The sequence below is a fragment of the Notamacropus eugenii genome, chromosome 1, assembly GCF_028372415.1.
Source record: "Notamacropus eugenii isolate mMacEug1 chromosome 1, mMacEug1.pri_v2, whole genome shotgun sequence".
NCBI classification, from domain to species: domain Eukaryota; kingdom Metazoa; phylum Chordata; class Mammalia; order Diprotodontia; family Macropodidae; genus Notamacropus; species Notamacropus eugenii.
In genome coordinates this window covers 693676792-693701217 of record NC_092872.1, presented here as the reverse complement: position 1 = coordinate 693701217, position 24426 = coordinate 693676792, and the positions used below count along the sequence as shown (strand labels likewise).

Here is a 24426-nt window from a genome sequence, read left to right as displayed (position 1 = left end):
TGTGCAGATTTGGGATATCCACCCCAAAAATTCATATGGACTATCTGTGCCCGACCTGTGGTAGAGCATTCCAAACTTGTATTGGTCTGATCAGCCACAGTCAGACACACTGAAGTTTCACTTTATCATGGTGATGTCATTTTGGTCCTCTTTGAAGACAAAAGCACAACAACCAAACCATATGGAGAGCAAGGTATAAGAAACCTGCGAAGGTAGGAATGGGTCAGGTTATGAAGGGTTGTAAATGCCAAATGGAGGATTTTGTATTTGATCTTGAAGGTAAAAGGAAGTTACTGGAGTTTATTGAATATTGGGGTTGTGATATGATCAGATCTGCATTTTAGCAAGATCAATTTGATGCCTGAGTAGTGGATGGTTTGAAATGGAGAGAGACTTGAGAAAGGAACAACCAGCAGGTTATTAACAATATGAGGTGATAAGAATTTGAACAGGATTGTGGTGATGTTAGATGAGAGAAGGAGGCCTATAGGAGAGAACTTTCAAAGGCAGATAGGAAAAAATTTCTGCTTAGATTTGGGGAGTAAGAGTGAGGAGTTGAGGATGACACTAGGTTTCAATCCTGAGTGGTAATCTTGATAGTAATATGGACATTAGGAAGAGGGGAGGGTTTGAGGGAAGTATAATGGGTTTTGTTTTACATGTGACAAGTTTAAGATATCTATCAGACACTCAGCTGGAGAAGTCAGTTGGATATTTGAGACTGAAGGTTAGGAGAGAAATTAAGGATAGACAAGTAGATCGGACAGCCTCTGTATATGGATAACTGAAACCAGGGAGGCTGATGAGATCCCCAAGTGAAATGGTATGGAAGGCAGAAGAGGGGAGGTCCCAGCGGAGAGCCTGGGAGGATGCCCACTGTTAGGGGACCTGCTGCGCAAGGAGCCCTGGGTCTAGACAGCGGGTCCCACATCAGCTTACCTACCTAAGACCTAGGTGTGTTTATCCAGGTTACCGCCCCTCTCACCAGCCGGTGGACCGCACGCTTTTAGCGATCCGGCCCGTTGGAGGGTCCTCAGCTGTTCCAAAGCGTTCTCCCCAGGATGCCGCAGACACTCCATCCTTAGCGGGGCACTGAAGGCCCTTCCAGCTTGATTCCGTCCTGGTGCCCTCCTGCATTTCCCGTCCATCTCCTCGGATCTGCACCAGCGGTGCCCTACTCCCTTACCATAGCCACCTCTCGGAAACCTTCGCCTTCGTCCTTCAGGGCAGCTTTCCCTGGCTCCCACCCGCACTCCCAGCGCCCAGCTGGTCGTGTTCTTCCTTTCCTCAGTTTACCCAGTTTTACACCCCTCACCATAGTACACCGTTAGGTTACATCGTACCACGTGTTCCAGGATGTGCTGTCACCTCCGGTAACGCCACGGCACGAAGAGACCTCTAGGTGGCAGGATGGCACCGATGCTTAATACACACCCACCGAACCGAACTGGTCTGTCCCTGCCCAGGTTTCACTGGGTCTGACTCGCTCCAAGCGCGTAGGAGCCTAAACTTCAGCCTCAGCCTCGGGCGGGAGACACAGCAGGGGGTGGAAAGGGGTGGAGGGATGGGGGCGGGGAGGAGAAGAAGGGATGCCTTTCACGTGAGCCGGGGGGGGGGGGGGGGGGGGGCAGCTGCACCGGAAGTCCCGCCTCCAGGCGGAAGTTGCGCCTCCCATTCCCGCGGGAAACGTCGGATTGCTCTCGACGGAGGTACTCGAAGTTCCCCCAGAGGAGGGAGAGGCCGAGGGTTGGCACAGGACCAGCGGGAGGAACCAAAGAGTCTTCCCCGTCCCTTCCCCCAACCCTCCCTCGGGGAGTGTGTGCGGGTGCGCACGCGCGCGCCTTTCTTCTGCTCAGAGCTCCTAGAGCTCGAGGCCGGGCCTAGGCCTTGCGTACAGCCCGACCTCCCCACCCCCACCCGGGGCTACAGAGTCCGTTGCCCAGAGAGGGAAACTGAGATACAGGGCAGGGAACAAAGGCACCGAGGGAATGAGGTAAAGCAGCCAGCATGGGGCCTGGTACACCGTAGGTGCTTCATAAGTGCGTGTTCTCACCTCCCCCACTTTTCCATCGATCTCCTCTGCCCTCCCTCCTACGGAGGAAGAAAGGGAGGCCCAGCTTCTCCTGCACAGCAAACCTTTGTTTCCCCGGGCCACCTTTCACCAAAGCCCTCGCAGTGAGCCCGGCTTCCTGATGACCTGAGCCTACCCTGGCGGGGGCGAGGCCCCCAGGGCCACACGGAGGGTGGCTCCCGCCAGGCGGGGCCCATCCCCTGCCGTCTAGGGGTTGGGGGCGGGGCTGCACAGAGATGACGCCGGGGACCGGGAGCGTGTGGGAAAGGCCTTTTTGTTTTTGAAAGCTAGATGGCCAGTGGCCTTCGAGGGAGGAAGAGCCGGCTTCAACCTGGGCTTCGGATCCCAGCTGGGGGCCCTGGGAAAATCTGGTAACATAGGGGTGAAGGTAGCAGCGCCTCCCTCCCAGGGTGGGGGTCAGAACGCAGGAGACAATCTTGAAAAAGAGCTCTATAAATACAGACTTACACACATATACATCCACCCCGTGTGCTGTATAAACTGTCAAATGATCATCATTTCAAGGGAGGGGATGGTGTAAGGCCCCTGTTTGTGAGACCAGGCCTTCTTCCACAGATGAATTTCCAAAATAAAATCCAACCTGCCAACTTCCGTGTGTTCAATTTTGGGTCCAACTCGTCTGTTTTCAGTACCTCTCAATGGTACATGTACTGATAGCTAACTCAGTGGGCTGACTATTCAACAGCTTGTTGGACTGGGAGCAATAGGCATTTCTCATTAATTTGTTGTTACCTGGGTAGTTTGCTAAGCTGCTATCTTTTTAATGGTTTTGAGTCTCATTGAGCCCTTGTACTATTTTAGGATTGTTGCAATTATCACAATATTATCCACAGGCAGGATTTTACCATCTCTAGTGAACCCCTGTTCCATTTGGACTCTGCAGAGGAAAGGGGAATACTGAAGGAATATTGAAAAAAGACCAAGTGAAAGGATGGGATTAAATTTATCATGGCCACCCTGTGAAGACTATGGAATAAGTACTATACAGATGGTCTGATAAACAAGTCAGGTAGTATATAGTGTGGATTTCCATATGTAATAGGATGACCTATCTCCACATATCAGAACAGAAATCTCTGCTTGCCTAAAGTCTCTCTTCTCTCCAATTCAGCCTTCACACAGCTGACACACTGATTTTTCTAATACCTGTAGGGTCAAATACAAGGTTCTCTGTTTAATATTTAAAGCCCTTCACAGTGTGACTTGAGTCTACCTTTCCAACCCCTCTTCACAAACCTTCCAGCCAGCCGAAAGAGCCTGACACCCAGCACACCATCTCCTGTCTCTGTCTGTGCCCAGACCACCTCTCATGCTTGGAATTTAACTTTGCAAGACCCCTATATTCTCATTTTCATTCCAAGTTCAGCTCAAATACCATCCCCTACCTGAAGCCTTTCCTGATTTCCCCGGCTCCTAGTGCCTTACTCCCCACAAATTACCTTCTCCTTATTTTATATTTAATTATATATGTACATGCTGTCCACCACTAAATGATGTAGTCTCTTTGGGGATAGCAACTATCATTTTTGTCTTTGTATTGCACAGTGCTTGACACATATAAGCTCTTACTGCTTCTATCGATTAGTTCAAACATTGTTTTCTAGTGATTAGCTTGTTGTTAATGCAATTTTAACATAAGAACAATATCATATTTTTACTTGAATATTCTTATCTTCTCACTGTCTATGGTACATAAAGCAGTTTTGAAGAAGAATTTGAAGACTTTTTTTCCTCCATAAAATTCCCCTCATTTGGGTTGTCAGTCCTAACCTTTGAAAAACTAAATGAGAATAGTGAAATTAGAAACCACCAATTAGACTTCTTAGGACTTTAGTACTAAATGTAAAGTTTTTGAGGAAAAATAACTGATTCAGGGGGCTTTAAACATTTAAACATTAGAGATGCATTTGTCTAACAGCATCAGAGAACATGGTTTTCTTATTACATTTTGAAATTCATGGAATTTCTACACTTGATTGTTATGAATTCAAGCTGTAAATTGGGAGCCTGGGGGGTTATTTTTGAAACCACATTGGAAGAAAAGGACAGATGGGGTCTTCTTACTACCCATTTAACCTCAAACAAGTTCCTTACTTTCCCTGGGTCTCAGTTTGCAAAATGAGGAGGCTGGACTAGTCATATGTCTAAAGTCTTTTCCTGCTCTAAATCCTTTGATCCTCTGCGCTCCTTCTGCTGCAGAGGAGAAACTTTGTTCCATAAGAACAAAATTTAATTTCCAGCTGCTTCCTCTGATAATGTTTAGAGAATTAAACTGTTCTAATGTCACACTTACAATAATTTGGGTGAGAGTTTTCTTTTTTGGGATAAATAGACAATCTTTACAGTGATTATCAGTGCCCTTTAAAAGTGTGATTAGCTTAATAGTTTGAACCCTTTCAATACAAGTATAAGGCTGTTTTTGAATTTTTACTGCTAAATGCTGGATAATTGTAATTTACTTAATATTTCTGTGTACATTTTCTCAAGTTAATATGATAAAGATAGGGAAATGAGGATTATTATCTTAGAATGAATAAAATACAGGGACAAAGAAAATGTAAGAAAAAACTAGGCATAATCGCAAAAGGGAACTGAGGCTGCTAATTTCTTGTTTGATTTAGAGGAGTAGGAGGTGACTTGAAGGATCATAGAATTCAGAACTGGAAGAGACCTTAGAGATCATCTAGTCTAACTCTTTATTTTACAAATAATATAACTGAGATCCAGAGAGGGAAATGAGTTCCCCTAAGCCCTCAGGATGAGTAGTTCAGTGTTTATGGCAGCTAAAGTTCATTCACCTGTCAAAGCGGTTTTCCCCCAAAATTACTTCTCCAATTTTTCATCTGTAAAAAGATCAATGAAAATATTTATTAGAGTATTTTAATTAGGAAATTGTGAGAATTGAAAAACAGGAAGGTTAATTACAAAACTGACATTAATCATGTAAAATTAGAATTTTAAAATAACTGACTTATTGCTGTTTATTCAACTTCCATTTTTAGAAATACTTTGTATGTAAAATAAGGAGAATGGACACTATACATACTATGTGGCTTTGTTAAATAGTGTGACAGGACTAGGTATGGAAAGCCAGAAATTCCATTTACGTTTAATAATTCCCTCCCTATTTACAATATGGTGGCACAATTGGAAGGTATACTTAGTCTCGGAAAAACAGGTCCTAGAAAAGCTAACCTGAAGGTTTTTGTGAATTCATGTCTGACTTCCCTAGAAGAGGATGGTAAGGCAGCTCAGCTCTAAGAGTGGGATCAAGAATTCAGACAGTCAAGGCAAAGGGGCTAGAGGAAGGCCAGTTAGCTTAACGCTCTTGACATGCTTTTACTGTATTTGCAATAATGTGAAGCACTATGGATTTGAATTGATAAAATGTCTTATTTATAGGTGAAGCCTAAGAAAATAAAAAAATGGAAAAAGATGAGATGAAGAAGACACAAGGTAAGAAACTCGCTGTTTAGGTTCTTGAATCAGATTTCATGTTTTTGTTAAATGTGTTTCTTTTTAGTATTATTAGCTCTGTGTGGTTAATTCAATCAGCAAGCATTTATTAAGCACCTTCAGTGGAAAGAATGCTGGATTTGGAATTAGAGAACCTGATTTTAAATCCCTGCTTGATGCTTTTTGCCTATGAAACCTAGAAGTTACAGCCTCTCTGGGTCTATATTTCCCTATATGTAAAGTGAAAGAGTTGAACCAGATGACCCCAAGATGACCTGTATCCTCATTCTCCTTTCCTATACTGTTTGGCTCAATGCTTCTCAGCTGTCATGGATTCAGTTATCTGTATGCAGATGATTCTCAAATTTCTGTATCTAGCCCTAGCTTTGCTCCTGACCTCTGGTCTCACATCTACAATTGCCGATCAGACATCTCAAACGTGATGTCCAGTAGATATCTGAAACTTAGTCTGTCAAATAATGAACTCATCTCTTCCTTCCCCCTTCCCCCCACCCCTCCTCTTGTTAGCTCCCCTATGACTGTGGTGAATTACATAACTTTCCTATTACTACCATCCTCTCAGTCACCCAGCCTTACAACCTTGCTGTCATCCTCAACTCATTGCTCTCGCTGAAACCATATATCCAGTCTTGTCAAATTTCCGTGGACGTTCATGACATCCTTTGTATATGTCCCTTTCCTCTGCTCACATGGCCACCATCCTAATTCAGAGGATCATCACCTCTTGCCTAGACTATTGCAGTAGCCAAATTGGACTCCTTGCCTTAAGTCTCATCCCACTTCAATCCATTTTCCACTTAACTACCAAATCGATTTTCCTAAAGTATAGGACTATAGGACTGATTATAACCATACCACTGACCCCACCTCCACTGAGAGAGACACACACTCTGTCTGTGTCTGTCTCTCTCTTTCTCTCTCTCTCTCTCTCTCTTTCTCTCTCTCTCTCTTTCTCTCTCTCTCTCTCTCTCACACACACACACACACACACACACACACACACACACTCACTCTTTTGATAAACTCCAGTGACCCACTTTATTCCCAGTATCAGATAGAAAACACTCTGTTTATCACTTGAATCTCTTCACAACGTGACCCCTCCTAGTTTTCTCATTTTCTTATATTTTCCTCCATTCCATGAGCTAGATCCATGTGATCTAGCCACAATGGCCTTTTTGCTCTTTCTGTTGTAGGATACTCTAGCTCTCATCTCTGTGCCTTGATGTGTTACTTTCCCCCAATGTTCTTTCTCTTCTTAGCCTACTTTTCTCTGGCTTCCTTCAAGTCCCATCCCACCTTCTTCAGGAGGCCTTTTCTGTTCTCCCCAGCTGCTGACCCTCCCCATCTACTCTGTATGGATTTTCTATGTCCCTGGTTCATTTCATGTTGTCTGACATTAAAATGTCAGCTCTTTGAGGAGAGGGTTAGTATTTTTACTGTTCTCTGTATCCTCAGCATTTTCTGGTGAAGTGCACTGATTACTGCCACTTAACAAGATAAAGCATTGAATTTGGAGTCAAAGTATCTGGGTCTAAATTCTAACCCTGCTAATTGCTTCCTTTGCATTCTTGGGCATGTGATTTAATATTATTCATTACAATAGCTGTATTAATATTATTACTGTAATACAGAGCTTTAAGATACTCAAAACATTTGCCATTCATTTTCTCATGTGAGCTTCACAGCTCTGTGAGGTGAGTATTCCAGGCACATAAATTAACCTCATCTTAACAGATGAATAGAAAGGCTCAGAGATAAGTGTTTTCTCCTATGGTCACATAGGATATGTCCAAAGCGGTATTCAAACTCATGTCTCCTTAACTGAAAATCCATCACCATCCAGTACAACAGAATGCTGTTCTACCTTGCAGTCTCAGAGATAGAAGGGGCTTTAGATCATATAATCCATCTCTGTCTGACTCAGAACTTCTACACTAACTTAAACTTCTGGGTCTTTTGTAAAAAGAGAGGTCACAGGGAACAGATTATCTCTAAAATCCATTCTAACTCTAAACTTTATTATCTTAGAAATTAAATTCCGAATTTATATTATGGAAGTTTACCTTTTTGTGGTTTGTATAGTTTTCTTCAAGAATCCAAAAAATTTTTTAAAAATCCAATAAATTTTTTGTTTTCAGAGTGAGCTGATTTTAGGAATACTTGTTAAATATTACCATTGTTTGCTTTGAAACTAGCTCTGAAGAACAGGCAGGTTTCTACAAAAACTGATAATAAATACATTAAAATTATATGAGTTACACCCCAATAAAAGGTTCTAATCTATGGTGTAAATTATTAACACCATTTCTTAAGTTTCTGTCTGAATTAACTGCTGAGGTAGAAGCAGTGATAATCTACCCCTTAGACACTTTGTTGATCTTTTGAGATTAGGAGGATTCACAAGAGCCAATTTATCCAGTAGGCATTGTGGTGGTTATTAAAATACAAGGAGATTATTATTGAAGTACAAACTCAATTGTGAATGTTGGTGTTTTTAATTTTCAGTGAGGTTGTTATTAAAGTAGAGGCTTAATTTATTTATTACTTTTTTCTTAATTTACATATTCCTACTCTTTGAAAAATTCCTATAGTTCCCCCAGATTATAAAAGTAACTCTTGCATCTCTTATCAAGGAGTGCCTTTCCTGGCTGTTTGAAGTCTTTTAGAAGTAGAAGGCCAAATTGTTAGTGTCTGCTTTTGTTGCTTGGTGGGGTCACTTTAGAAAGGGAAATACTAGTTGGTAGACTAATGGCCCAAAGGAGGTAAAGAACCTAGGAAGGTCCTCCTCTTCAAAAATATCTCTGCAATATATCAACTGATAAGAGATACTGTGGAGATTTGAGACCTCCTTCCAAAAGCAAATACTTTTTAGAGGATTAAGTCATATTCTTTGACAGCTAAGGATACTGTTTTTTTCCTTTACTGATGAAAGAAAGTCCTAATCAGGACTGAGGGAAGAGGGATTAGAATTCTGAACTTGGAACATTTTTCATGAAAGGCCAGTTGGGTAGAATACCACAGAGTGGGACTTTCGATATCTAGAGAGCAGTGTGAGGGCACTGGATACTTGAGGGTTGGATGGAACCAAGCAACCGAAAGTGAGAGAGTGGTTAAAGAAGGGAGATTGAGGAAGAAAACTTCCTCTACTTTGCACTCTTACTTAGGGTTTTATTAGCAGAAGTTATCTTTGGCATTTTCAGTTATTGATGCACAGAAAGCTGGGAAACCGTGTTTACAGCAGACAGCTCTGATAAAGGCCTTATTTCTCAAATATATAGATAACTGAGTCAAATTTATAAGAATATAAGTCATTTTCCAATTGATAAATGGTCAAAGGATATAAACAGGTAGTTTTAAAATGAAGAAATCAAAGCTATCCATAGTCATATGAAAATATCTCTAATTCACACTTGATAGGAGAAATGTAAATTAAAACAAGTTTGAGGTACCACATCACACCTATCAGATTAGCTAATATGACAGAAAATGAAAATGATAAATGTTGGAGAATATTGGGATTCCCCAAGTGGGAAAATTGTGACACTAATGCATTGTTGGTGGAGTTGTGAACTGATCCAACCATTCTGGAGAACAATTTGGAATTCTGCCCAAAGTGCAATCAAAGTGCATACCCTTTGATCCAGTAATGCCATGATTAGGAATGTATCCCAAAGAGATCATAAAAAAGGGGAAAAGACCCACATGTACGAAAATGTTTATAGCAGCTCTTTTTGCAAAGAATTGGAAATTGAGGGACTGCCCATCAGTTGGGGAATTACTGAACAATTTGTGGTCTGTGAATATAATGGAATGCTATTGTACTACTATGTAAGAAATGATGAGGCAGACTTCAGAAAAACCTGGAAAGACTCAGGTGAACTGATGTTGAGTGAAGTGAGCAGAACCAGAAGAATGTTGTATACAGTAATAGCAGCACTGCGGTGGATGATCAGCTAGGATAGACTTAGCTCTGCTCAGAAATACAGTGATCCAAGACAATTCCAAAAGACATGTGAGGGAAAGTGTTATCCACATCCTGAGAAAAGAACTGATGGAGTCTGAATGCAGATTGAAGCATACCATAAATGAGAACTTTCTTTTGTGTGTGTGTGTTTTTCCTGTTGCAACTTGTTTCTTCTTTCACAAAATGACTAACATGGAAATATGTTTCACATGATGCTACCTACGTAACCTATATCAAATTGTTTACAGTCTTAGAGACAAGGGAGGGAGAAAATTTGGAACTCCGAATTTTGTAGAAAATGAATGATAAGAATTGTTTTTACATGTAATTGGAAACAATAAAATACTATAAAAATAAAATAGGCTTTAAAAAGTTATTGATAGCATGGCTGTACCCAAAACTATCTTGTTGTTCCCCTTCCCTCATTCAGAAAAGAGGAAAGCAGGATGAGTGTGTGTCACTTTGAATTTTCCATTCTGGAGAAGGATCTCTGAGCCTTTTCGTGTCATGGCCCCTTTTGGCAGTCCGTTAAAAGCTAGACCCCTTCGCAGAGTATTTTCAAATTCATAAAATAAAATACTATTTTTATTTTATTTATTTTTAATATACTTATACATCTTTCTGTGAATATATACATTTTAATATATTTACACATATTTATTATATGTATAAAATATATAAAATTTGATATTATACACCTTATACATAAAATAAAATACATAAAATTCATAAAATTTTTAAAAAGGAAACCAATTATATTGAAACATGTTTACCAAAATATTTTTTAAAAAGAACAAGTTCACAGACATCAGGGTTAAGAGGGTTAAGAACCCTCATTCTAGGGAATGAAGACCTGGTGATACCTTTTGTATTGTCAGATTCTCAGTAGTAAATTTAATTATTTTTCCATATGTAAATGTTTCATTCTACCAAATTATTAAACTAATTTTTTTTGAAGTGGAGGACTAGGAATCCTTTGACAGTTTCTTTTAGTGTGCAGTATTATGACACATCTTTAAAATATTTTATTGATCCTTTTTGGTTTTTACATTGTTATCATTTCCCAATATACTCCTCCAATTGAACCTTCCTTTATCACAAAAACAGTTAAACAAAACCTGTCAACAAATAACCCTGTCTGACAGTATATGCAACTTTCTGCCCCTATAGCTTCTTAAAGCTTACTGAAAGAAGAATGTTTCATCATCTGTTTTCTAGAACCATGATTGATCATTGCAAAAAATCTGAGTTTAGCTATTTAAAGTTTTCTAGACATTGAGTTTGTTCACTTCCTGGTTCAGATTTCTTCACTCTGTTCAATACTATTGGACCCTATCTTTCTGAGAAACCTGAAACATTATGCAAGTTAGTGGCTTATTATTTGTAAAAAAACAAAAAACAAAAAACCTTGCAAAGTCAGTTTACAGCATGGTAAAAGAAGCAGCCTTATTTACATTAAGAGCTGTTGTAGAATATAATGTTGTTTTATTTTATTATTTAACCATCCTATTACTCCTCTATAATGACAGCAGATATTTTAAAATTGAATTTCTTTTCTTAGTTTTCACATTTTTAAGTGGTTTGTTATGGGTGCTAGTTTAATAAAAAAAAATTTTTGTTTTTGTTGTTCAGTCATTTCAGTCTTATCTGACTTTTGGTGATCCCATTTGGACTTTTCTTTGAAAAGATACTGGAGCACTTTGCCATTTCTTTCTCCAGCTCATTTTACAGATGAGGAAACTGAGGCAAATAGGATTAAGTGATTTGCCCAGGATCACACAGCAAGTGTCTTAGACCAGATGTGAACTCAGGAGCATGAGTACTCCTAACTCCAGGGCTAGCATTCTATCTGCTATGCCACCTAGCAACTCCTGTGTGTAAAATATTAAGGGAAAAATTATTTGAATGATATAATAAAGACTTATATGAGAAATGACAATGTTATATACTTAAATTAAGTACTTATAATTAAGAACAGTGTATTGTGGAATTCACAAGATACTTTGAACATCCAATTGAGTATCTTCAGCTGGGTAGGCTCATATAGCTTCTATGTTCCTTAAAAGGAATGTTTTTATGCCTTATTTTCTTGTCTTCAAAGTATTGTCACATAAGAAAGAAAAAATAATTAGTTGAAACTTTTTTGGCTAAAATAATTAGAAGTCATAAAACATGTGTTTTGTTTTAGAAATGAAGACTGACCTGAATTTATTATTAGAATGTCTTAAATATCAAATGGACAACCCATCTTCACAAAAGGAGGCTTTGGTTACTATTTATTCAGTCTGTCAGCAAAACAGTAAGAAAATGTGTTAACATTTCACCGGGGATTTTCATTTAATATTATGTCATTTTAGTACAAAAATGTGTAATTCTTTGTGTTCAAATAATATGTTGTCACATTATCATTATAGACTTTATTATGTCCTAAGAGAATTATTAGATAAAGGTAGTTTCTCCTTTGTTTACAATCTTCTAGGTGATGCAAGTATTTATTTTCGAGAGATTGGTGGTTTGATGTTTGTAAAAAACCTTGCAAAGTCAAGCATTCACAGCATGGTAAAAGAAGCAGCCTTATTTACATTAGGAGCTATTGCAGAATGTAATGGTAAAATGTTGCTTTTTTATTTTATGATCATTTAACCATTCTGTTACATTTCTATAATACCAGCAAATATTTTAAAATTACACTTTTTTTTCTTATTTTTCACACTTAAGTGGCTTTCTATGGGTGTTAATTTAGTAAAAAAAAAAAATTTCAAAGATTAAAAACTGCCCAGTACAGGAATGTTCATATCATAAGCATAAGCTGCTATTTGATAAGCAATTTTTTATCTGTATATAATGTAATTTGAAGCTAAACTAGCAGTTTGTAACCTCAGCTTTATTTTCCCCCATTCATTGCTTTAAAAAGTATCTTTCTTCTAAAATTACCATCTACAGAAAATTTTAAATGCATATTTTAAAAAGTCACATATGAAACTTAAAACAATTGTTTACAGTTATTTTTTAAAATAGTGTGTATATTAATTTGTACAAGGTAGTAACAAAAATATCTCTATTTCCATGCCTTTTTCTTATATCTTTTTCCTGTTTTCTTAAGGATTTTGTTGCTTAGGATTATTGTTTACATGGTTATAATCAGAATATATTCTGAATCTGCTTTCTTAACTGCATCATTTTGTTTCATTTTTCATGTTTGACATTTCTCACGTTGCAATAATATACCATTATATCCAACCAGCTTTAAATTCCTATAATTTTTTGGTGACTGGTTCTAGGAATTGTGTTGAATTCATCCATTAAACAAACATGTTTTAAACACCTTCTGTTTTCCATTCACTATGTTAAGCAGCTGAGGAGAAACTAGCTAAAAAAGTAGGGCACGTTCTCTTTCCTTCCAGAATTTATTGTCTAATAAGGAATGTAGTTGGGTATATTTTAATCCCCCAATTATTTTTAAAAGCATATTGAATATGTTTGGTGGACCTCTGATTTTGCCAGGGTTGGGAGCTCCAGTGAGCAGATCAGCCCCTACATAGCAGTTTATAGGCTTAGTCCCCTGGGGCAGGAAGAGATTAAATGTCTGGTCCAGGGTCACATAGCCAGCATTATCAAAGGTAAGACTTGAACCCAGGACTTTTTTGACTCCACAGCCAACTCTCTTTCCACTTCACTAAACTACTTCTCTTACTGCATTATTGCAGTGAGAAAGGAAAATGCCAGAGGATAATCACTTTTTAACAGTGGTAGAGAAATAGTACCAGTGCGGTTTGTCTAATTATTTCCTAATGTGAGGTTAAGAGGTTCACTTTTAAACTTCTTATGTATGTTTTGTTTCCTAAAGACATTAAGAATGTGATTTTTTTTCTGATTTTGTTTTGAGTTTTCATTCGTCCAAATTTTCAACAAGATGGGTACTTTTTTAGGGCAATGGAGCCATTTTTGAGTATCGCTCAAAACACAATAGCCTTGGGTGGTAATCACTCAGTTCTATCAATTAAGTCATGTCAGTTATAGTAGAAATTGTATAGCTAATCTATGCATTCATGAAAGAAGTATATACTTGTAGTTCACCTGTTAAAAATTAGTTATGTTCATTTTTAAGTTGGATCCTTATGTGAAGTAATTTAAATTTTGTGTTTTTATTTCAGTTTATTGTCAGCAAACTTTGTGCACTTCAGAATTTTTTGAAGACATTATTTGGTTTCTATCTAAGTATGAATCTAACATAAACTTGAAAAGAATGTCTGTTTATGTGATGTTAGTCCTGGTTTCAAATAACAGTAAGTATCTTTTTTTGCTATATTAGAAAAATATTTTAAACAGTGATACCTCCTTTTAAAATTAAAATTCAACAACTATTTTTTTCAACCCTTTTTTGTGTCACTGATTTCTTAAAGCTACTAGAAGGAAATTAAGAACACATCTCAATATTCTTAATATTAAGAAAATGAAATTATGTGGGTTGTTTACACACACACACACACACACACACACACACACAGCTCTACGTGCATCAGTCAATCAACAAGAAGTTTTGTCCACCTAAGACTAAATGACTGTTTTTGTACTAAATGACTGGCACTGATTTCCCCCCTCAACTGATAGGTTATTTAGGCATTTTTGTAGACATAGTCTTACACTGTACATTTTCTGAAAGGACTTTACCAAGGTATGAGTTTGAGGATTGCTGTATTTGATTTATGAAGTTTCAGCTTAATTGCTCATAGCATGTAGGCTTTCAGATATTTCTTCCCTAAAATAGACCAGACCCAAAGAATTGGAAATGTGTGGTGTAGTGGATTTGGAAGCAGAGGAGCCTATGTTCATATCTTATCTCTGTTCCCTGCTATTTATGCAACCTACCTTTTGTTACCTATTTTCCTCCTTTGTTAAATGAGAAGGTTGGACTACATTATCTTTAAAATAATACTGGCTTTGAATTTTATGACCCTGGCTTTTCCATTTTATAAATAGAAAAATACAAAGTTAGTACTGGTCATTTTCTGGGAGAGTGAGAGGACGTTGGTATGAACAGTACTGCTTAAGTTCTGGTTTTGATTGTTGAAGACTATTAAGAGAACAACATGGGTCCTACGACCATCTTATGCTTATTTTTAGGGACTGGTCAGACTCTCGTGAGAGAAACAGGTTGTGTTGGTATCCTGCTACAGTTTTTTAGGTGAGCAGATATAAGATATTTGTTAATATGTAACTGACCATTTCAATCTTCAATACATTTTAAGTTATTGTATTTGCTTATTCCCTAATAGAACAGCTCTTTCCATGTCTGAGATGGATTTGTCAAATGAAACTATTTACCAGAGTTATCAGCTGTGGTCTTCGGTCTGCAGTGCTTTGTGTGCATGTGTAAATAATCCACAAAATGGTAATGACTTCAAGTATTTAGATAATTTCAGAGATTATAACTGGGCTGTCTTTTCTCTCCATCTCCACCTATTGAAGTGTCCTTCCTTCTATTCAACATTTCTAATCTTCTATTCAAGCTATACCATAGCTTGAAGGCACATACCATATCTTCTTTAATCTATTTTCTTCAGTGTCTAACATAGTATTGTACACAATATATGCTTAAATGTTTGCTGAACTTGACTTTAGTTGTGAAAATAAACCTAAAAACAAAAATGAAAATCTAATTACTAATAATTCACTCTTCAAATAAAAAAAATTAATCAGGCTATTAATAAATCATATTTAATTTTTTGTCTTTTAGATGTCAACCAGAAAATTTGCAGTTCAGTTTTTCAGCATGCAAATAAATGGCTACAGAGCTGTATGAAACCTGAGATAATTCGCCCTATTTGCTCATTTATTTGCCTTACTGTTGCAAATAACAGTAAGTATTTATTTTGTAATTCTTGCACTTAGAACAGATTTCTTTTAAGAATAAACATTTATTTTAGTTCACTTATTTGAATAATGTATATTCATCATATACTTGGAAAAATACTGAAGCTGCTAACTGTTCAAAAACTCTTGTTTCTCCCCACACCACAGCTCATTTTTCTCTTTCTTCTTACCCGGTCTGATCCCTTTATTTTTATCCTTGCTGTCGTCTTCCCAGAGCTTGCCCTATCAATCATGCTCTTCCTGCCACCCCAGTCTCCAGGCTCCCTGTGCTGGCTCCTTCCAAGGACTGCCTACAAATGTGCACAGGATTTCCCCATCCTTTAAAAGCCTTTGCTTAATCTTGCCATCCTCTCACACGATCATCCTATAGCTCTCCTCCGTCTCACTGACACTCCTAAAAAGTGTCCTCTGTACTCCCTGCCCCTACTTCCACACCCCCCATTCACATTTCAGCTCCTGACTTCTGTCCTCATTACTTTACTGCAGTTGTTCTCAAAAGTTTTAAGCAATCTCTAATCTTCAGCTAGGAGGTTCCATGGTGCACAGAGTGTCGGGCCTGGATTCAGAAAGGTTTATCTTCTTCCTAAATTCACATCTGACCTCAGACACTTACTAGCTGTGTGACCCTAGGCAAGTCACTTCACCCTGCTTGCTTCAGTTTCCTCATCTGTAAAATGAGCTAGAGAAAGAAATGGCAAGCCATTTCAGTATCTTTGCTAAGAAAACCCCAAGTGGGATCATAAAGAGTTGGACACAAGTAAAAAGACTGAACAAAAAAATCTGCTAAATCTAATGGCTTTTTCTCAGTCTTCTTTCTCTTGAATCTCTCTTTGGTTTTTCAATCAAATAGCATTTATTAAGTGCTCACTATATTGCAGACACTGGGAATACAAAGAAAGGTAAAAAAAATCTCTGCCAAGAACTCACATTTTAGAGGTGTGTGGGGGGGGAAATAACATTGAAATAATTGAGCTCATGCAAAATATATACAGTGTATCTGGGAAGTAATCTCAGAGAGGAGGCTACGGGCAGCAAGGGAGACCAGGAAAGGCCTCCTACAGAAGGTGGCATGTTAGCTGAGACTTGAAGGAGGCCAGGGAAAAGAAGTGGCAAGTGTGCGGAGACCTTGCGTTCCAGTGCCTATGTGGGGCACAGCCCAGAGGGGACAAGCAGAGATGAGAACCACCAACTAGGACAGTGTGGCTAAATGATAGAATTTGTGAAAGGAAGTGAATCAGGAGATTATAAGAAGCCAGGCCATGAAGAGGGCTAAAAAGCCAGAGAGAGGATTTAATCTTTAATTCTGAAAGTAATAGGGAGCCATTGGAATTTATTGGGGAGAGCAAGTCATCACACAGACTTTTTCCTTTAGGAAAATCCCTTTGGCAGTGAGCAATGGATGATTTGACTAGGGTGAGATTTGAGGCAAGGACACCAGTAAGAAAGCTATAGTAGGGGCAGCTAGGTGGCTCAGTGAATAAAGCACCAGCCCTGGACTCAGGAAGACCTGAGTTCAAATCTGGCCTCAAAACTGACACTTATTAGCTGTGTGACCTTGGACGAGTCACTTAATCCCAAATGCCTTGCCTTCTTCCTTACAAAAAAAAAAAAAGCCATAGTAATAATCCGAGGTGAGAGATGGAGAGTACCTGAACTAGGGTCGCAGTGGTTTGAGTGGAGAGAAGGGGACTTCCACTCCAAAAAGAGATGTTGTAAAGGTATAAACACCAAGATTTGACAGTGGTTTGGATATGTAGGTTGAATATGAGTGAGGAGGCAATGTTCTCTCACTCCTTGACTTCCATTGTACTGATTTCTCCAGATTCTTCTACTACCTCTCTCCATTCTTTTTAAATCAGTTTTGCTAGATAATTATTTAACCATAACTCCCCTGTCTGTAAGTGTACCATAAGACTTTTCCTAGGCCCTTTGCATTCTTTACCTTCTTTTAGCTCCCAGGGGTTCAACTATCATCTTTACATCAGCAGCTTTCAAATCTCTGCCACTAACTTGATCTTTTCTGATCTCAAGTTCTATTTCTAAATATGAACAACTACACCTCCATCCATCTCTCTGATTCTTTAACTTCTCTTCATTCATGTGACAGCCACCATATTTCAAGTTCAGACCATCTTTCACATGGATAAATACAGTAACCTACCGATTGGTCTGGCTTCCAGTCTCTTCTCCAATCCAATCTTCATATAGCTGTGAAAAGTATCTTCCTAAGGTACAGTTTTGATTATGTTGTTCCTTGAAAGCCTTCAATGGATCCCTTTTGCCTCTGGAATAAAATCAAAATAAAAACCTGGATTTTAAGGCACTTTCACAGTCTGGCCTCAGCCTGACTTCCCAGTCTTATTTCATGTTATTCCTGTATTCCAGCCATACTTGTCTCTTGCTTTTCCCCGATTTAATATTGCACCTGTAGGCCCTGCGTATTCGCACAAGCTGTATAGCAGCAAGAATATACATGGTATTTGGAGTCAGAAGACCTTTGGGTTTTACTCTTGGCTCTGGGACAGTTTCTTCCCACTTCCAAGGCCTGTGATTCCATGGACATTTAGTAAATACTTTTTACCTGCAAGGCTCTGTGCCATACCCTGCATCTGGGTGACGTGGAGCCAGTCACTTACCCTCTCTGAAGCCTCAGCTTCACCATAGACAGCCTCTGCAGTTCCTCCTCACTCTGCATCTTTGATTCTGTGCTCTGTTTCTGGAATAAAGTTCTCATAGTGTGGTAGGATGGAAAGACCACTGGATTTGGAGGGGGAAGGCTTGGGTCCAAATCCAGGCTCTCATACTGCAAATAATGCTGGCAAATAATGTTCTGGCACCTAAGGCAAATCTCTTAACTTCTTAGGGCTTCAGTTTTCTTTCTTGTCATCCCTCCTCCATTTATGTGAGGCTTTATGGTCTATGAGATGCTTTACATAAATTAGATCATTTGATCCTTAAAACAACTCTGTGGAGTTGGTGGAGCAAACATTATCACCATCAAACATCATTTTATAGAGGAGGAAATTGGGGCTCAATAATTGGTCCAAGGTCATGCAGCTAATTAAGTCTCCTTATCTGTGGAAAGAGATGAGGGAGGGGAGGGGATTAGTTGAGTTTTAAGGTTCTTTCTAGTTGTGAGCTAGAAGGGGGAAAACTAGAAAATTCATTTAGAAAAGAGTATTCCACCAAATATACCTTGAGAAGACTTATATTCTTAAGTAAAGCATGAGTACAGAATCATTAATGGCAATTATCCACATTCCAAGGTATAAAAGTACTAGTCATGTTTCAAATTGGGAGAAAACATGATCCTCTAAATTGTAATAATAGGATACTACTCCTGAGGTTTTTGCCTTTTCCTTGAACCTCGAGAATTCAGCTTAAAGGACATGGATATAGAATGGCATACTGTCAGCAGATTGGTAAGAAATGGAGAATAGCAGAAATGCTGAACTGTTCATTGTATAGTATGACACAGGATGACCCAAGTTGCTTATCACTTTACAAGTCTAATTGTTCTTTATTTGAGATATGCTTTAAAAATTTATGAAAACTCATTTTTCTGTAGTCATGTAGACTAACTTTAGAATTTTTTTCATAAAACTAGTTTCTAGTGATTTTATCAAAAACTCCTTGGATTTTTGCCTCATCCTGGAAATTTTTCTTATAGCTTCATTTCTAAATATAGAAAATTTTGGAAAGTCTCTTTTCCTCTACTGAGAATTAAATCTTTATATTCTTTAAGAACAGTAGGGTAAAAATAGCCTTGTTTCTTTAATTGCTCTTGCATTTAATTCATGGAACTAGAGTTGTACTGGGGGAAAGGAAGTCATGGCAGAAGAATAATTAGTGACCCCACATGTAACTGAGGCTATAATTAGATCCTCAGCTTTATGCCTAGGAAGCTTTCCATTAGAAAGATCTCCAGAGAAGGCCACCAGGGGAAGGAAGAACATTTGGGCAGAGATAGACAAGTAAGCCAGATTCTGGAGCAGCCAAAAAAAAAAAAAAAGGTGTCCTCCCCTGCTGGTGAACCAATTACTTGTTGGGTCATGGTGGCTGTATTTGCAGTGAATTAGAAAAAGAAATGTATGTCATAAGGTTACTAAGAATAAATGCTATTTACCTTCACTCCTTAGTGTAGTAATTCTTATATTCTGAGAAGTAATAAGAACATTAACTAGAATAGGTGGAATGAAAGAAATGCTCTTGGACAAAGCTATGTTACTTTGTCCTGTGTTTGGACTTGATGGAATCATTGTTGTTCAGTCATTTCGGTTGTGGTCAACTCTTCATGGCCCCATTTGGGATTTGCTTAGCAAAGATACTGGGGCGCTTTGCCATTTACTTCTATAGCTCATTTTACTGATAAGAAAACTGAGGCAAACACAGTTAAGGAACTTTCCCAGGGTTATACAGCTAGTAAATGTGTGAAGCCAGATTTGAATTCATGAAGATGAGTCTTCCAGACTCCAGGCGCAGCATTCTATCCACTGTGCCACCCAGATGCCCTAGTATTGAATAAATTAGGAACAGACAAAATTGGCAGCTTGAGGACTACAATAGCAAACTAAATAAGTAAATCTATTCACTATGATTCCATTAGGCCCTTTAAATTTAGGACTTCAAACTTACCAAATTATTCTCCCTGAAGAAGTAAAGAGGAGATATTACTGTACAGTAAAAGAAAGAATCATCTACCTAATGTGCTTATAGAAAAGTACAGGTATATTGATGTAAATAAAATTTAAGAATTGGTTCGTAATTGATATGTGCATAAATGCTATATAAGGATTTTCTTCAATTTTCTTCCAATTCAAGTTCAATTCAACAAACATTTATTAAGCACTCATCATGTGCAAGATACTATAGTAGATAAAAATAAAGTAGTCCTTACCTCTAAATATATTACTTTCTACTGAGGAACTAAACAGGCACACATGAATATAAAATAATTTAAGGAGGAATAAAGCACTGACACCTGAGAGATCAGCAAGGCTTTTATGTAGGAGATGGATCTTGAAGAAAGTGAACGGTTGTAATAGAGTTGAAGAGGCCATATATTCCAGGCAGAGGAGATCACCTGTACAGTGCCACAGAGGTGGGGAATGGGATACTAAGTCCACAAGCTAATGAGTAGGCTACTTTGACTGGAATATTGAGTGAAAAAGAGAAATAGATAAAATGAGTGGTAACCAGATTGTGGAGGACTCTAATCAACAGATTCAGGAACAGCTCATTATCCCCAGAGGATTAAGAGACACTGAAGATTTTTGAGTTAGGGAGTAATATAGGCAATTTTTGCCTTATGAAGATTTTGTTGGGGGAACATCTATGAGAATACTATGGCAGGTGTCCAAGGCTTAATGCAACCAGCATTATGTCACCTACAAAGAGAAACATCAGGAGAATTTCACCATCTGTAAAATTGCACTATCCTCTTCAATCTGGCCCCCACATTAGGCATCTTTTCTGACAGTGGTAAACACCTTTGGAGAGTACATAGCTCCTTGCGTTATGCCTTGGTTGATATTGATAAACAGTGGCTCACTGAACAAAATTATTTATTTGTATCTTTCAGAGACTTTTGTATAGTTTTAAATATGGATGGGAAACACCTTGTTGGAGAGAGCTTTGAAAGTGATATTTTCCTGTTCCCATTCAGATACTTTTTTGTAGTGGATAAGCACAGTGAGATTTTGGATTTGTTGTCCCTTTCAGGCAATTGTGTGTCAGTAAAGATATGATCAGCTGTAGAATTTCATTTGTAAAAACCTTGCCTATACCATCATCAGTCAGTGCTGAGGCTGTTGACCATTTACCTCAGGTTGAAGTCAATCCCTCCTTAGCTGAACTTCCAACTGAAAAAGAGGTTTTGAGGGTCATTAGACTCCTTTCATATGGTACAACACCTGGTGCTGATTCTATTCCAGCTGAGATTTACAAGGTAGGGGGACCATTGCTCTTACAAAAGCTGACTGAAATTTTCCAGGTTATATGGCAAGAGGAGGTTATCCCTCAGGAATTCAGGGATGCCTCCATTGTCCATCTCTGTCAAGGTAAAGGGAATAGATTGTCCTGTGACAGTCACAGGCTGGGGGGGGGGGTGGGGAGGGAGTCCTCTCTCTTAGTTATTGTTGGCAAGATTCTTGCTAAAGTCCTCCTTAATAGACTGATCCTTCACCTGGAAGATGGTCATCTACCTGAGAGCCAGTGTGGCTTCAGAAAGGGCTGAGGAACAGTTGATATGGTGTTTTCTGCCTGACAACTCCAGGAGAAATGCCAGGAATAGAGCAGAGATGTATATACGTTTGTAGATATGACCAAGGCCTTTGTATTAGTTGTAAGGGCTTGTGGAAAATATTTTTTCAAAATTTGGTTGCGCAGAGAAGTTCATCAGTATTGTATGTCAATTTCATGACGGCATGCTTGCCCAGGTTCTGAATAGTGGACAGTGCTCTCATGCCTTCCCAGTCAGTAATGGAGTGAAACAGGGCTGTGTGCTTAATTCCATCCTTTTTTAGCATAATGTTTTCAGCCATGTTGTCAGATGCTTTCAGTGAAGATGAACAAGGCATCAAGGTCAGCTACCACACTGAGGGTAAATTCTTCAACCTGAAAAGGCTATAAGGCAAGACCAAGTGGAGGGAGTGTTGGTGCATGATTTTCTGTTTGCAGATGATTATACACTCAGTGGAGCCTCTGAAGCTGAGATACAGCAAAGTATGGATCATTTCTCTGCTACCTGTGCTAATTTTGACCTAACAACACCAAGAAAACACAGGTGCTCCATCAGCCACCACCATAACATCCATACGTGTAACCATCAGTTATAGCAAATGGAGAAGTTTTGAATTCTGTGGATAAGTTCACTTACCTTGGTGGTGTACTTTCCAGGGATGTACACATCGACAGTGAAGTTGACGCATGCATTGCCAGAGCTAGCTTAGTCTTTGGGAGGCTCCGAGGGAAAGTATGGGAGAGAAGACTGACTACTAAACTGAAAATCTACAGAGCAGCTGTTCTAACCTCATTGTTGTATGCCTGTGAAACATGGACAGTCTACCAACACCGTGCCAGGAAATTGAATTGCTTCCATTTGAACTATCTTCAGAAGATTCTGAAGATCATCTGGCAGGATAAGGTACCAGACACTGAGGGCCTTGCTCGAACTAAACTGTCAGTCATTCAGACTGTGCTTCAGAAAGCCCAACCCCAATGGGCTGGACACATTCAAATGCAGAATGCATGCCAGAAAGACTTTTATAGAGAACTCACATGGGGCAGGCAATCACATGGTAGTCAGAAGAAACGATACAAGGACACTCTCAAGGTCTCTCTCAGGAGCTTTAGAATTGATTTTGTAATGTGGGAGAAACTGGCACAGGACTGCTCAGCGTGGTGTGCCCACATCAGAAAGCGTGTTGTGCTTTATGAGCAAAACAGAATTGAAACAGCTCAAAGGAAATGCAGTATGCATAAATTTAGAGTATACACCCCAAATGTTCACATGGACTATCAGTGCTCAATCTGTGGTAGAGCATTCTGAGCTCATATTGGTGTGATCAGCCACAGTTGGACACATTGAAACTTGACTTTATCATAGTGATGTCATTTTGGTCCTCTTTGAGAACGAACGACAACAATCACCACCACTACCATCAAGGATGCTCTTGATATCAGTATTGACTGAGCTTGCTTATATGGTCATATTTTTGCTTCATAACATTAACAGAGCATTGCCAATAACCACATTACATTTGAACAAATAGGTGGACTGAAGAAATTTTTCTTAAAAATTTCTGGTTATGAGAAACCAGATACATGAACTTGAATTTCTGACTATTTTCTTGAGCACACTTTTTTGATTAGTATAATACCTATAATTTTTTTCGAAATCATTTGATATCTTCTCTGCTTTTAGATATCTTGAAAATCCTTCAGTGTCCTTAAAACTGTCTCATATATATGGCATGGACTTCCTCTCTATATATACATGGGTTACTCTAGCTGAACTTCCCACTTTTCTTTTTCTTTAGTGCCATTTCTATTTTTTTCATGTAGCACACAAATTGGGAGACTCCATTCGTATTTTTTTTAAAATCTCATTTTTATTGCTGTCTTTTGTTTTTTATTATTTTAATTTCTGAATATATTCCTACCCAATGAGTTATCCCTTGTAACAAAAATGAAAAAAATGAACAGAAAAAAAGCAATTCATCAAAACTAACATCTCAGTCATGCCTGTTAATGGTGTTGGAAGGGGGAGGGAATTGTCTCAACCAACCTTGACTCTGAATCATGGGAGTTGGTGGGCCTTTACTCCCCAGAGAGTAGGCAAAATGCTAGTTGCTTTAAGCTCCTGCCCTCCAGGATCTCTTGTTGAGTGAGGATATCATATCATTCTCTTTAGTTGAGGATTTGGGTCAGCCATCTGGGTTGTTAAATTCCTAGTGATCTGGACCTGATCTGGTCAGGTTTGAAGCCATATTCACCACCCTCTACGTAAAATATACACTTGGAGCCCTGGGAGGCTTAGTGTCTGAGGTGATGGTTTTAGATGGAGTCTTGATGGCAAACAGGCTGAAATATTCTATTTATTAGGATTTAGTAAAGTAGGGTAGAATAGTGCCCCTGGGTGGTATGAGAAGTTCTGAGGAAAGGAGGCCTGTAAGTCTGGTCCCTCAGTGGGATTGGATCTGAAGCCTGAGCATTCTAGGACTAGGGATGGCAAAGGGAGAAATGGGTGCAGGATCTGTGTCTCTTTGTCAGCTGCTGCTGCCAACTCTCTGGGTGCTTAGTGATAATGGAGGTCTGAGATGCTCTTATCTCATCCAGAAAAGGGAACGGGGCAATGAAGATTCCATCTACACACCTAAGGCCCTGGGGTCCCCTGTCTGACTCTGTATTCCAGGGTACTGGCAGTAGCAGAGTGCTCAGACTGTTCAGTAACCCACCACAAAGCAGTGCTGGCTTCCCAGATGGAAGGGTGCTGGGCTAAGAGCCCTGGAGGCAA

The 24426-nt window shown here is 38.9% G+C and overlaps 1 protein-coding gene across 8 annotated transcripts in view; it reads left to right on the top strand.

The window, feature by feature from the left end:
- The first annotated feature begins 1611 nt into the window (after nucleotides 1-1611).
- Nucleotides 1612-24426, top strand: part of TERB1 (telomere repeat binding bouquet formation protein 1) — a 49477-nt gene continuing 26662 nt past the window's right edge. For 4 of the 8 annotated variants that reach the window (XM_072635943.1, XM_072635940.1, XM_072635935.1 and 1 more), the window contains exons 1-8: nucleotides 1658-1993; nucleotides 5495-5548; nucleotides 11725-11835; nucleotides 12016-12144; nucleotides 13691-13822; nucleotides 14661-14721; nucleotides 14813-14928; nucleotides 15274-15396. In XM_072635943.1, the coding sequence (XP_072492044.1) occupies nucleotides 5518-5548; nucleotides 11725-11835; nucleotides 12016-12144; nucleotides 13691-13822; nucleotides 14661-14721; nucleotides 14813-14928; nucleotides 15274-15396 (703 nt within the window). In that variant the 5' untranslated portion in view covers nucleotides 1658-1993; nucleotides 5495-5517. The other 4 variants (XM_072635938.1, XM_072635939.1, XM_072635937.1 and 1 more) reach the window with 4 other exon arrangements.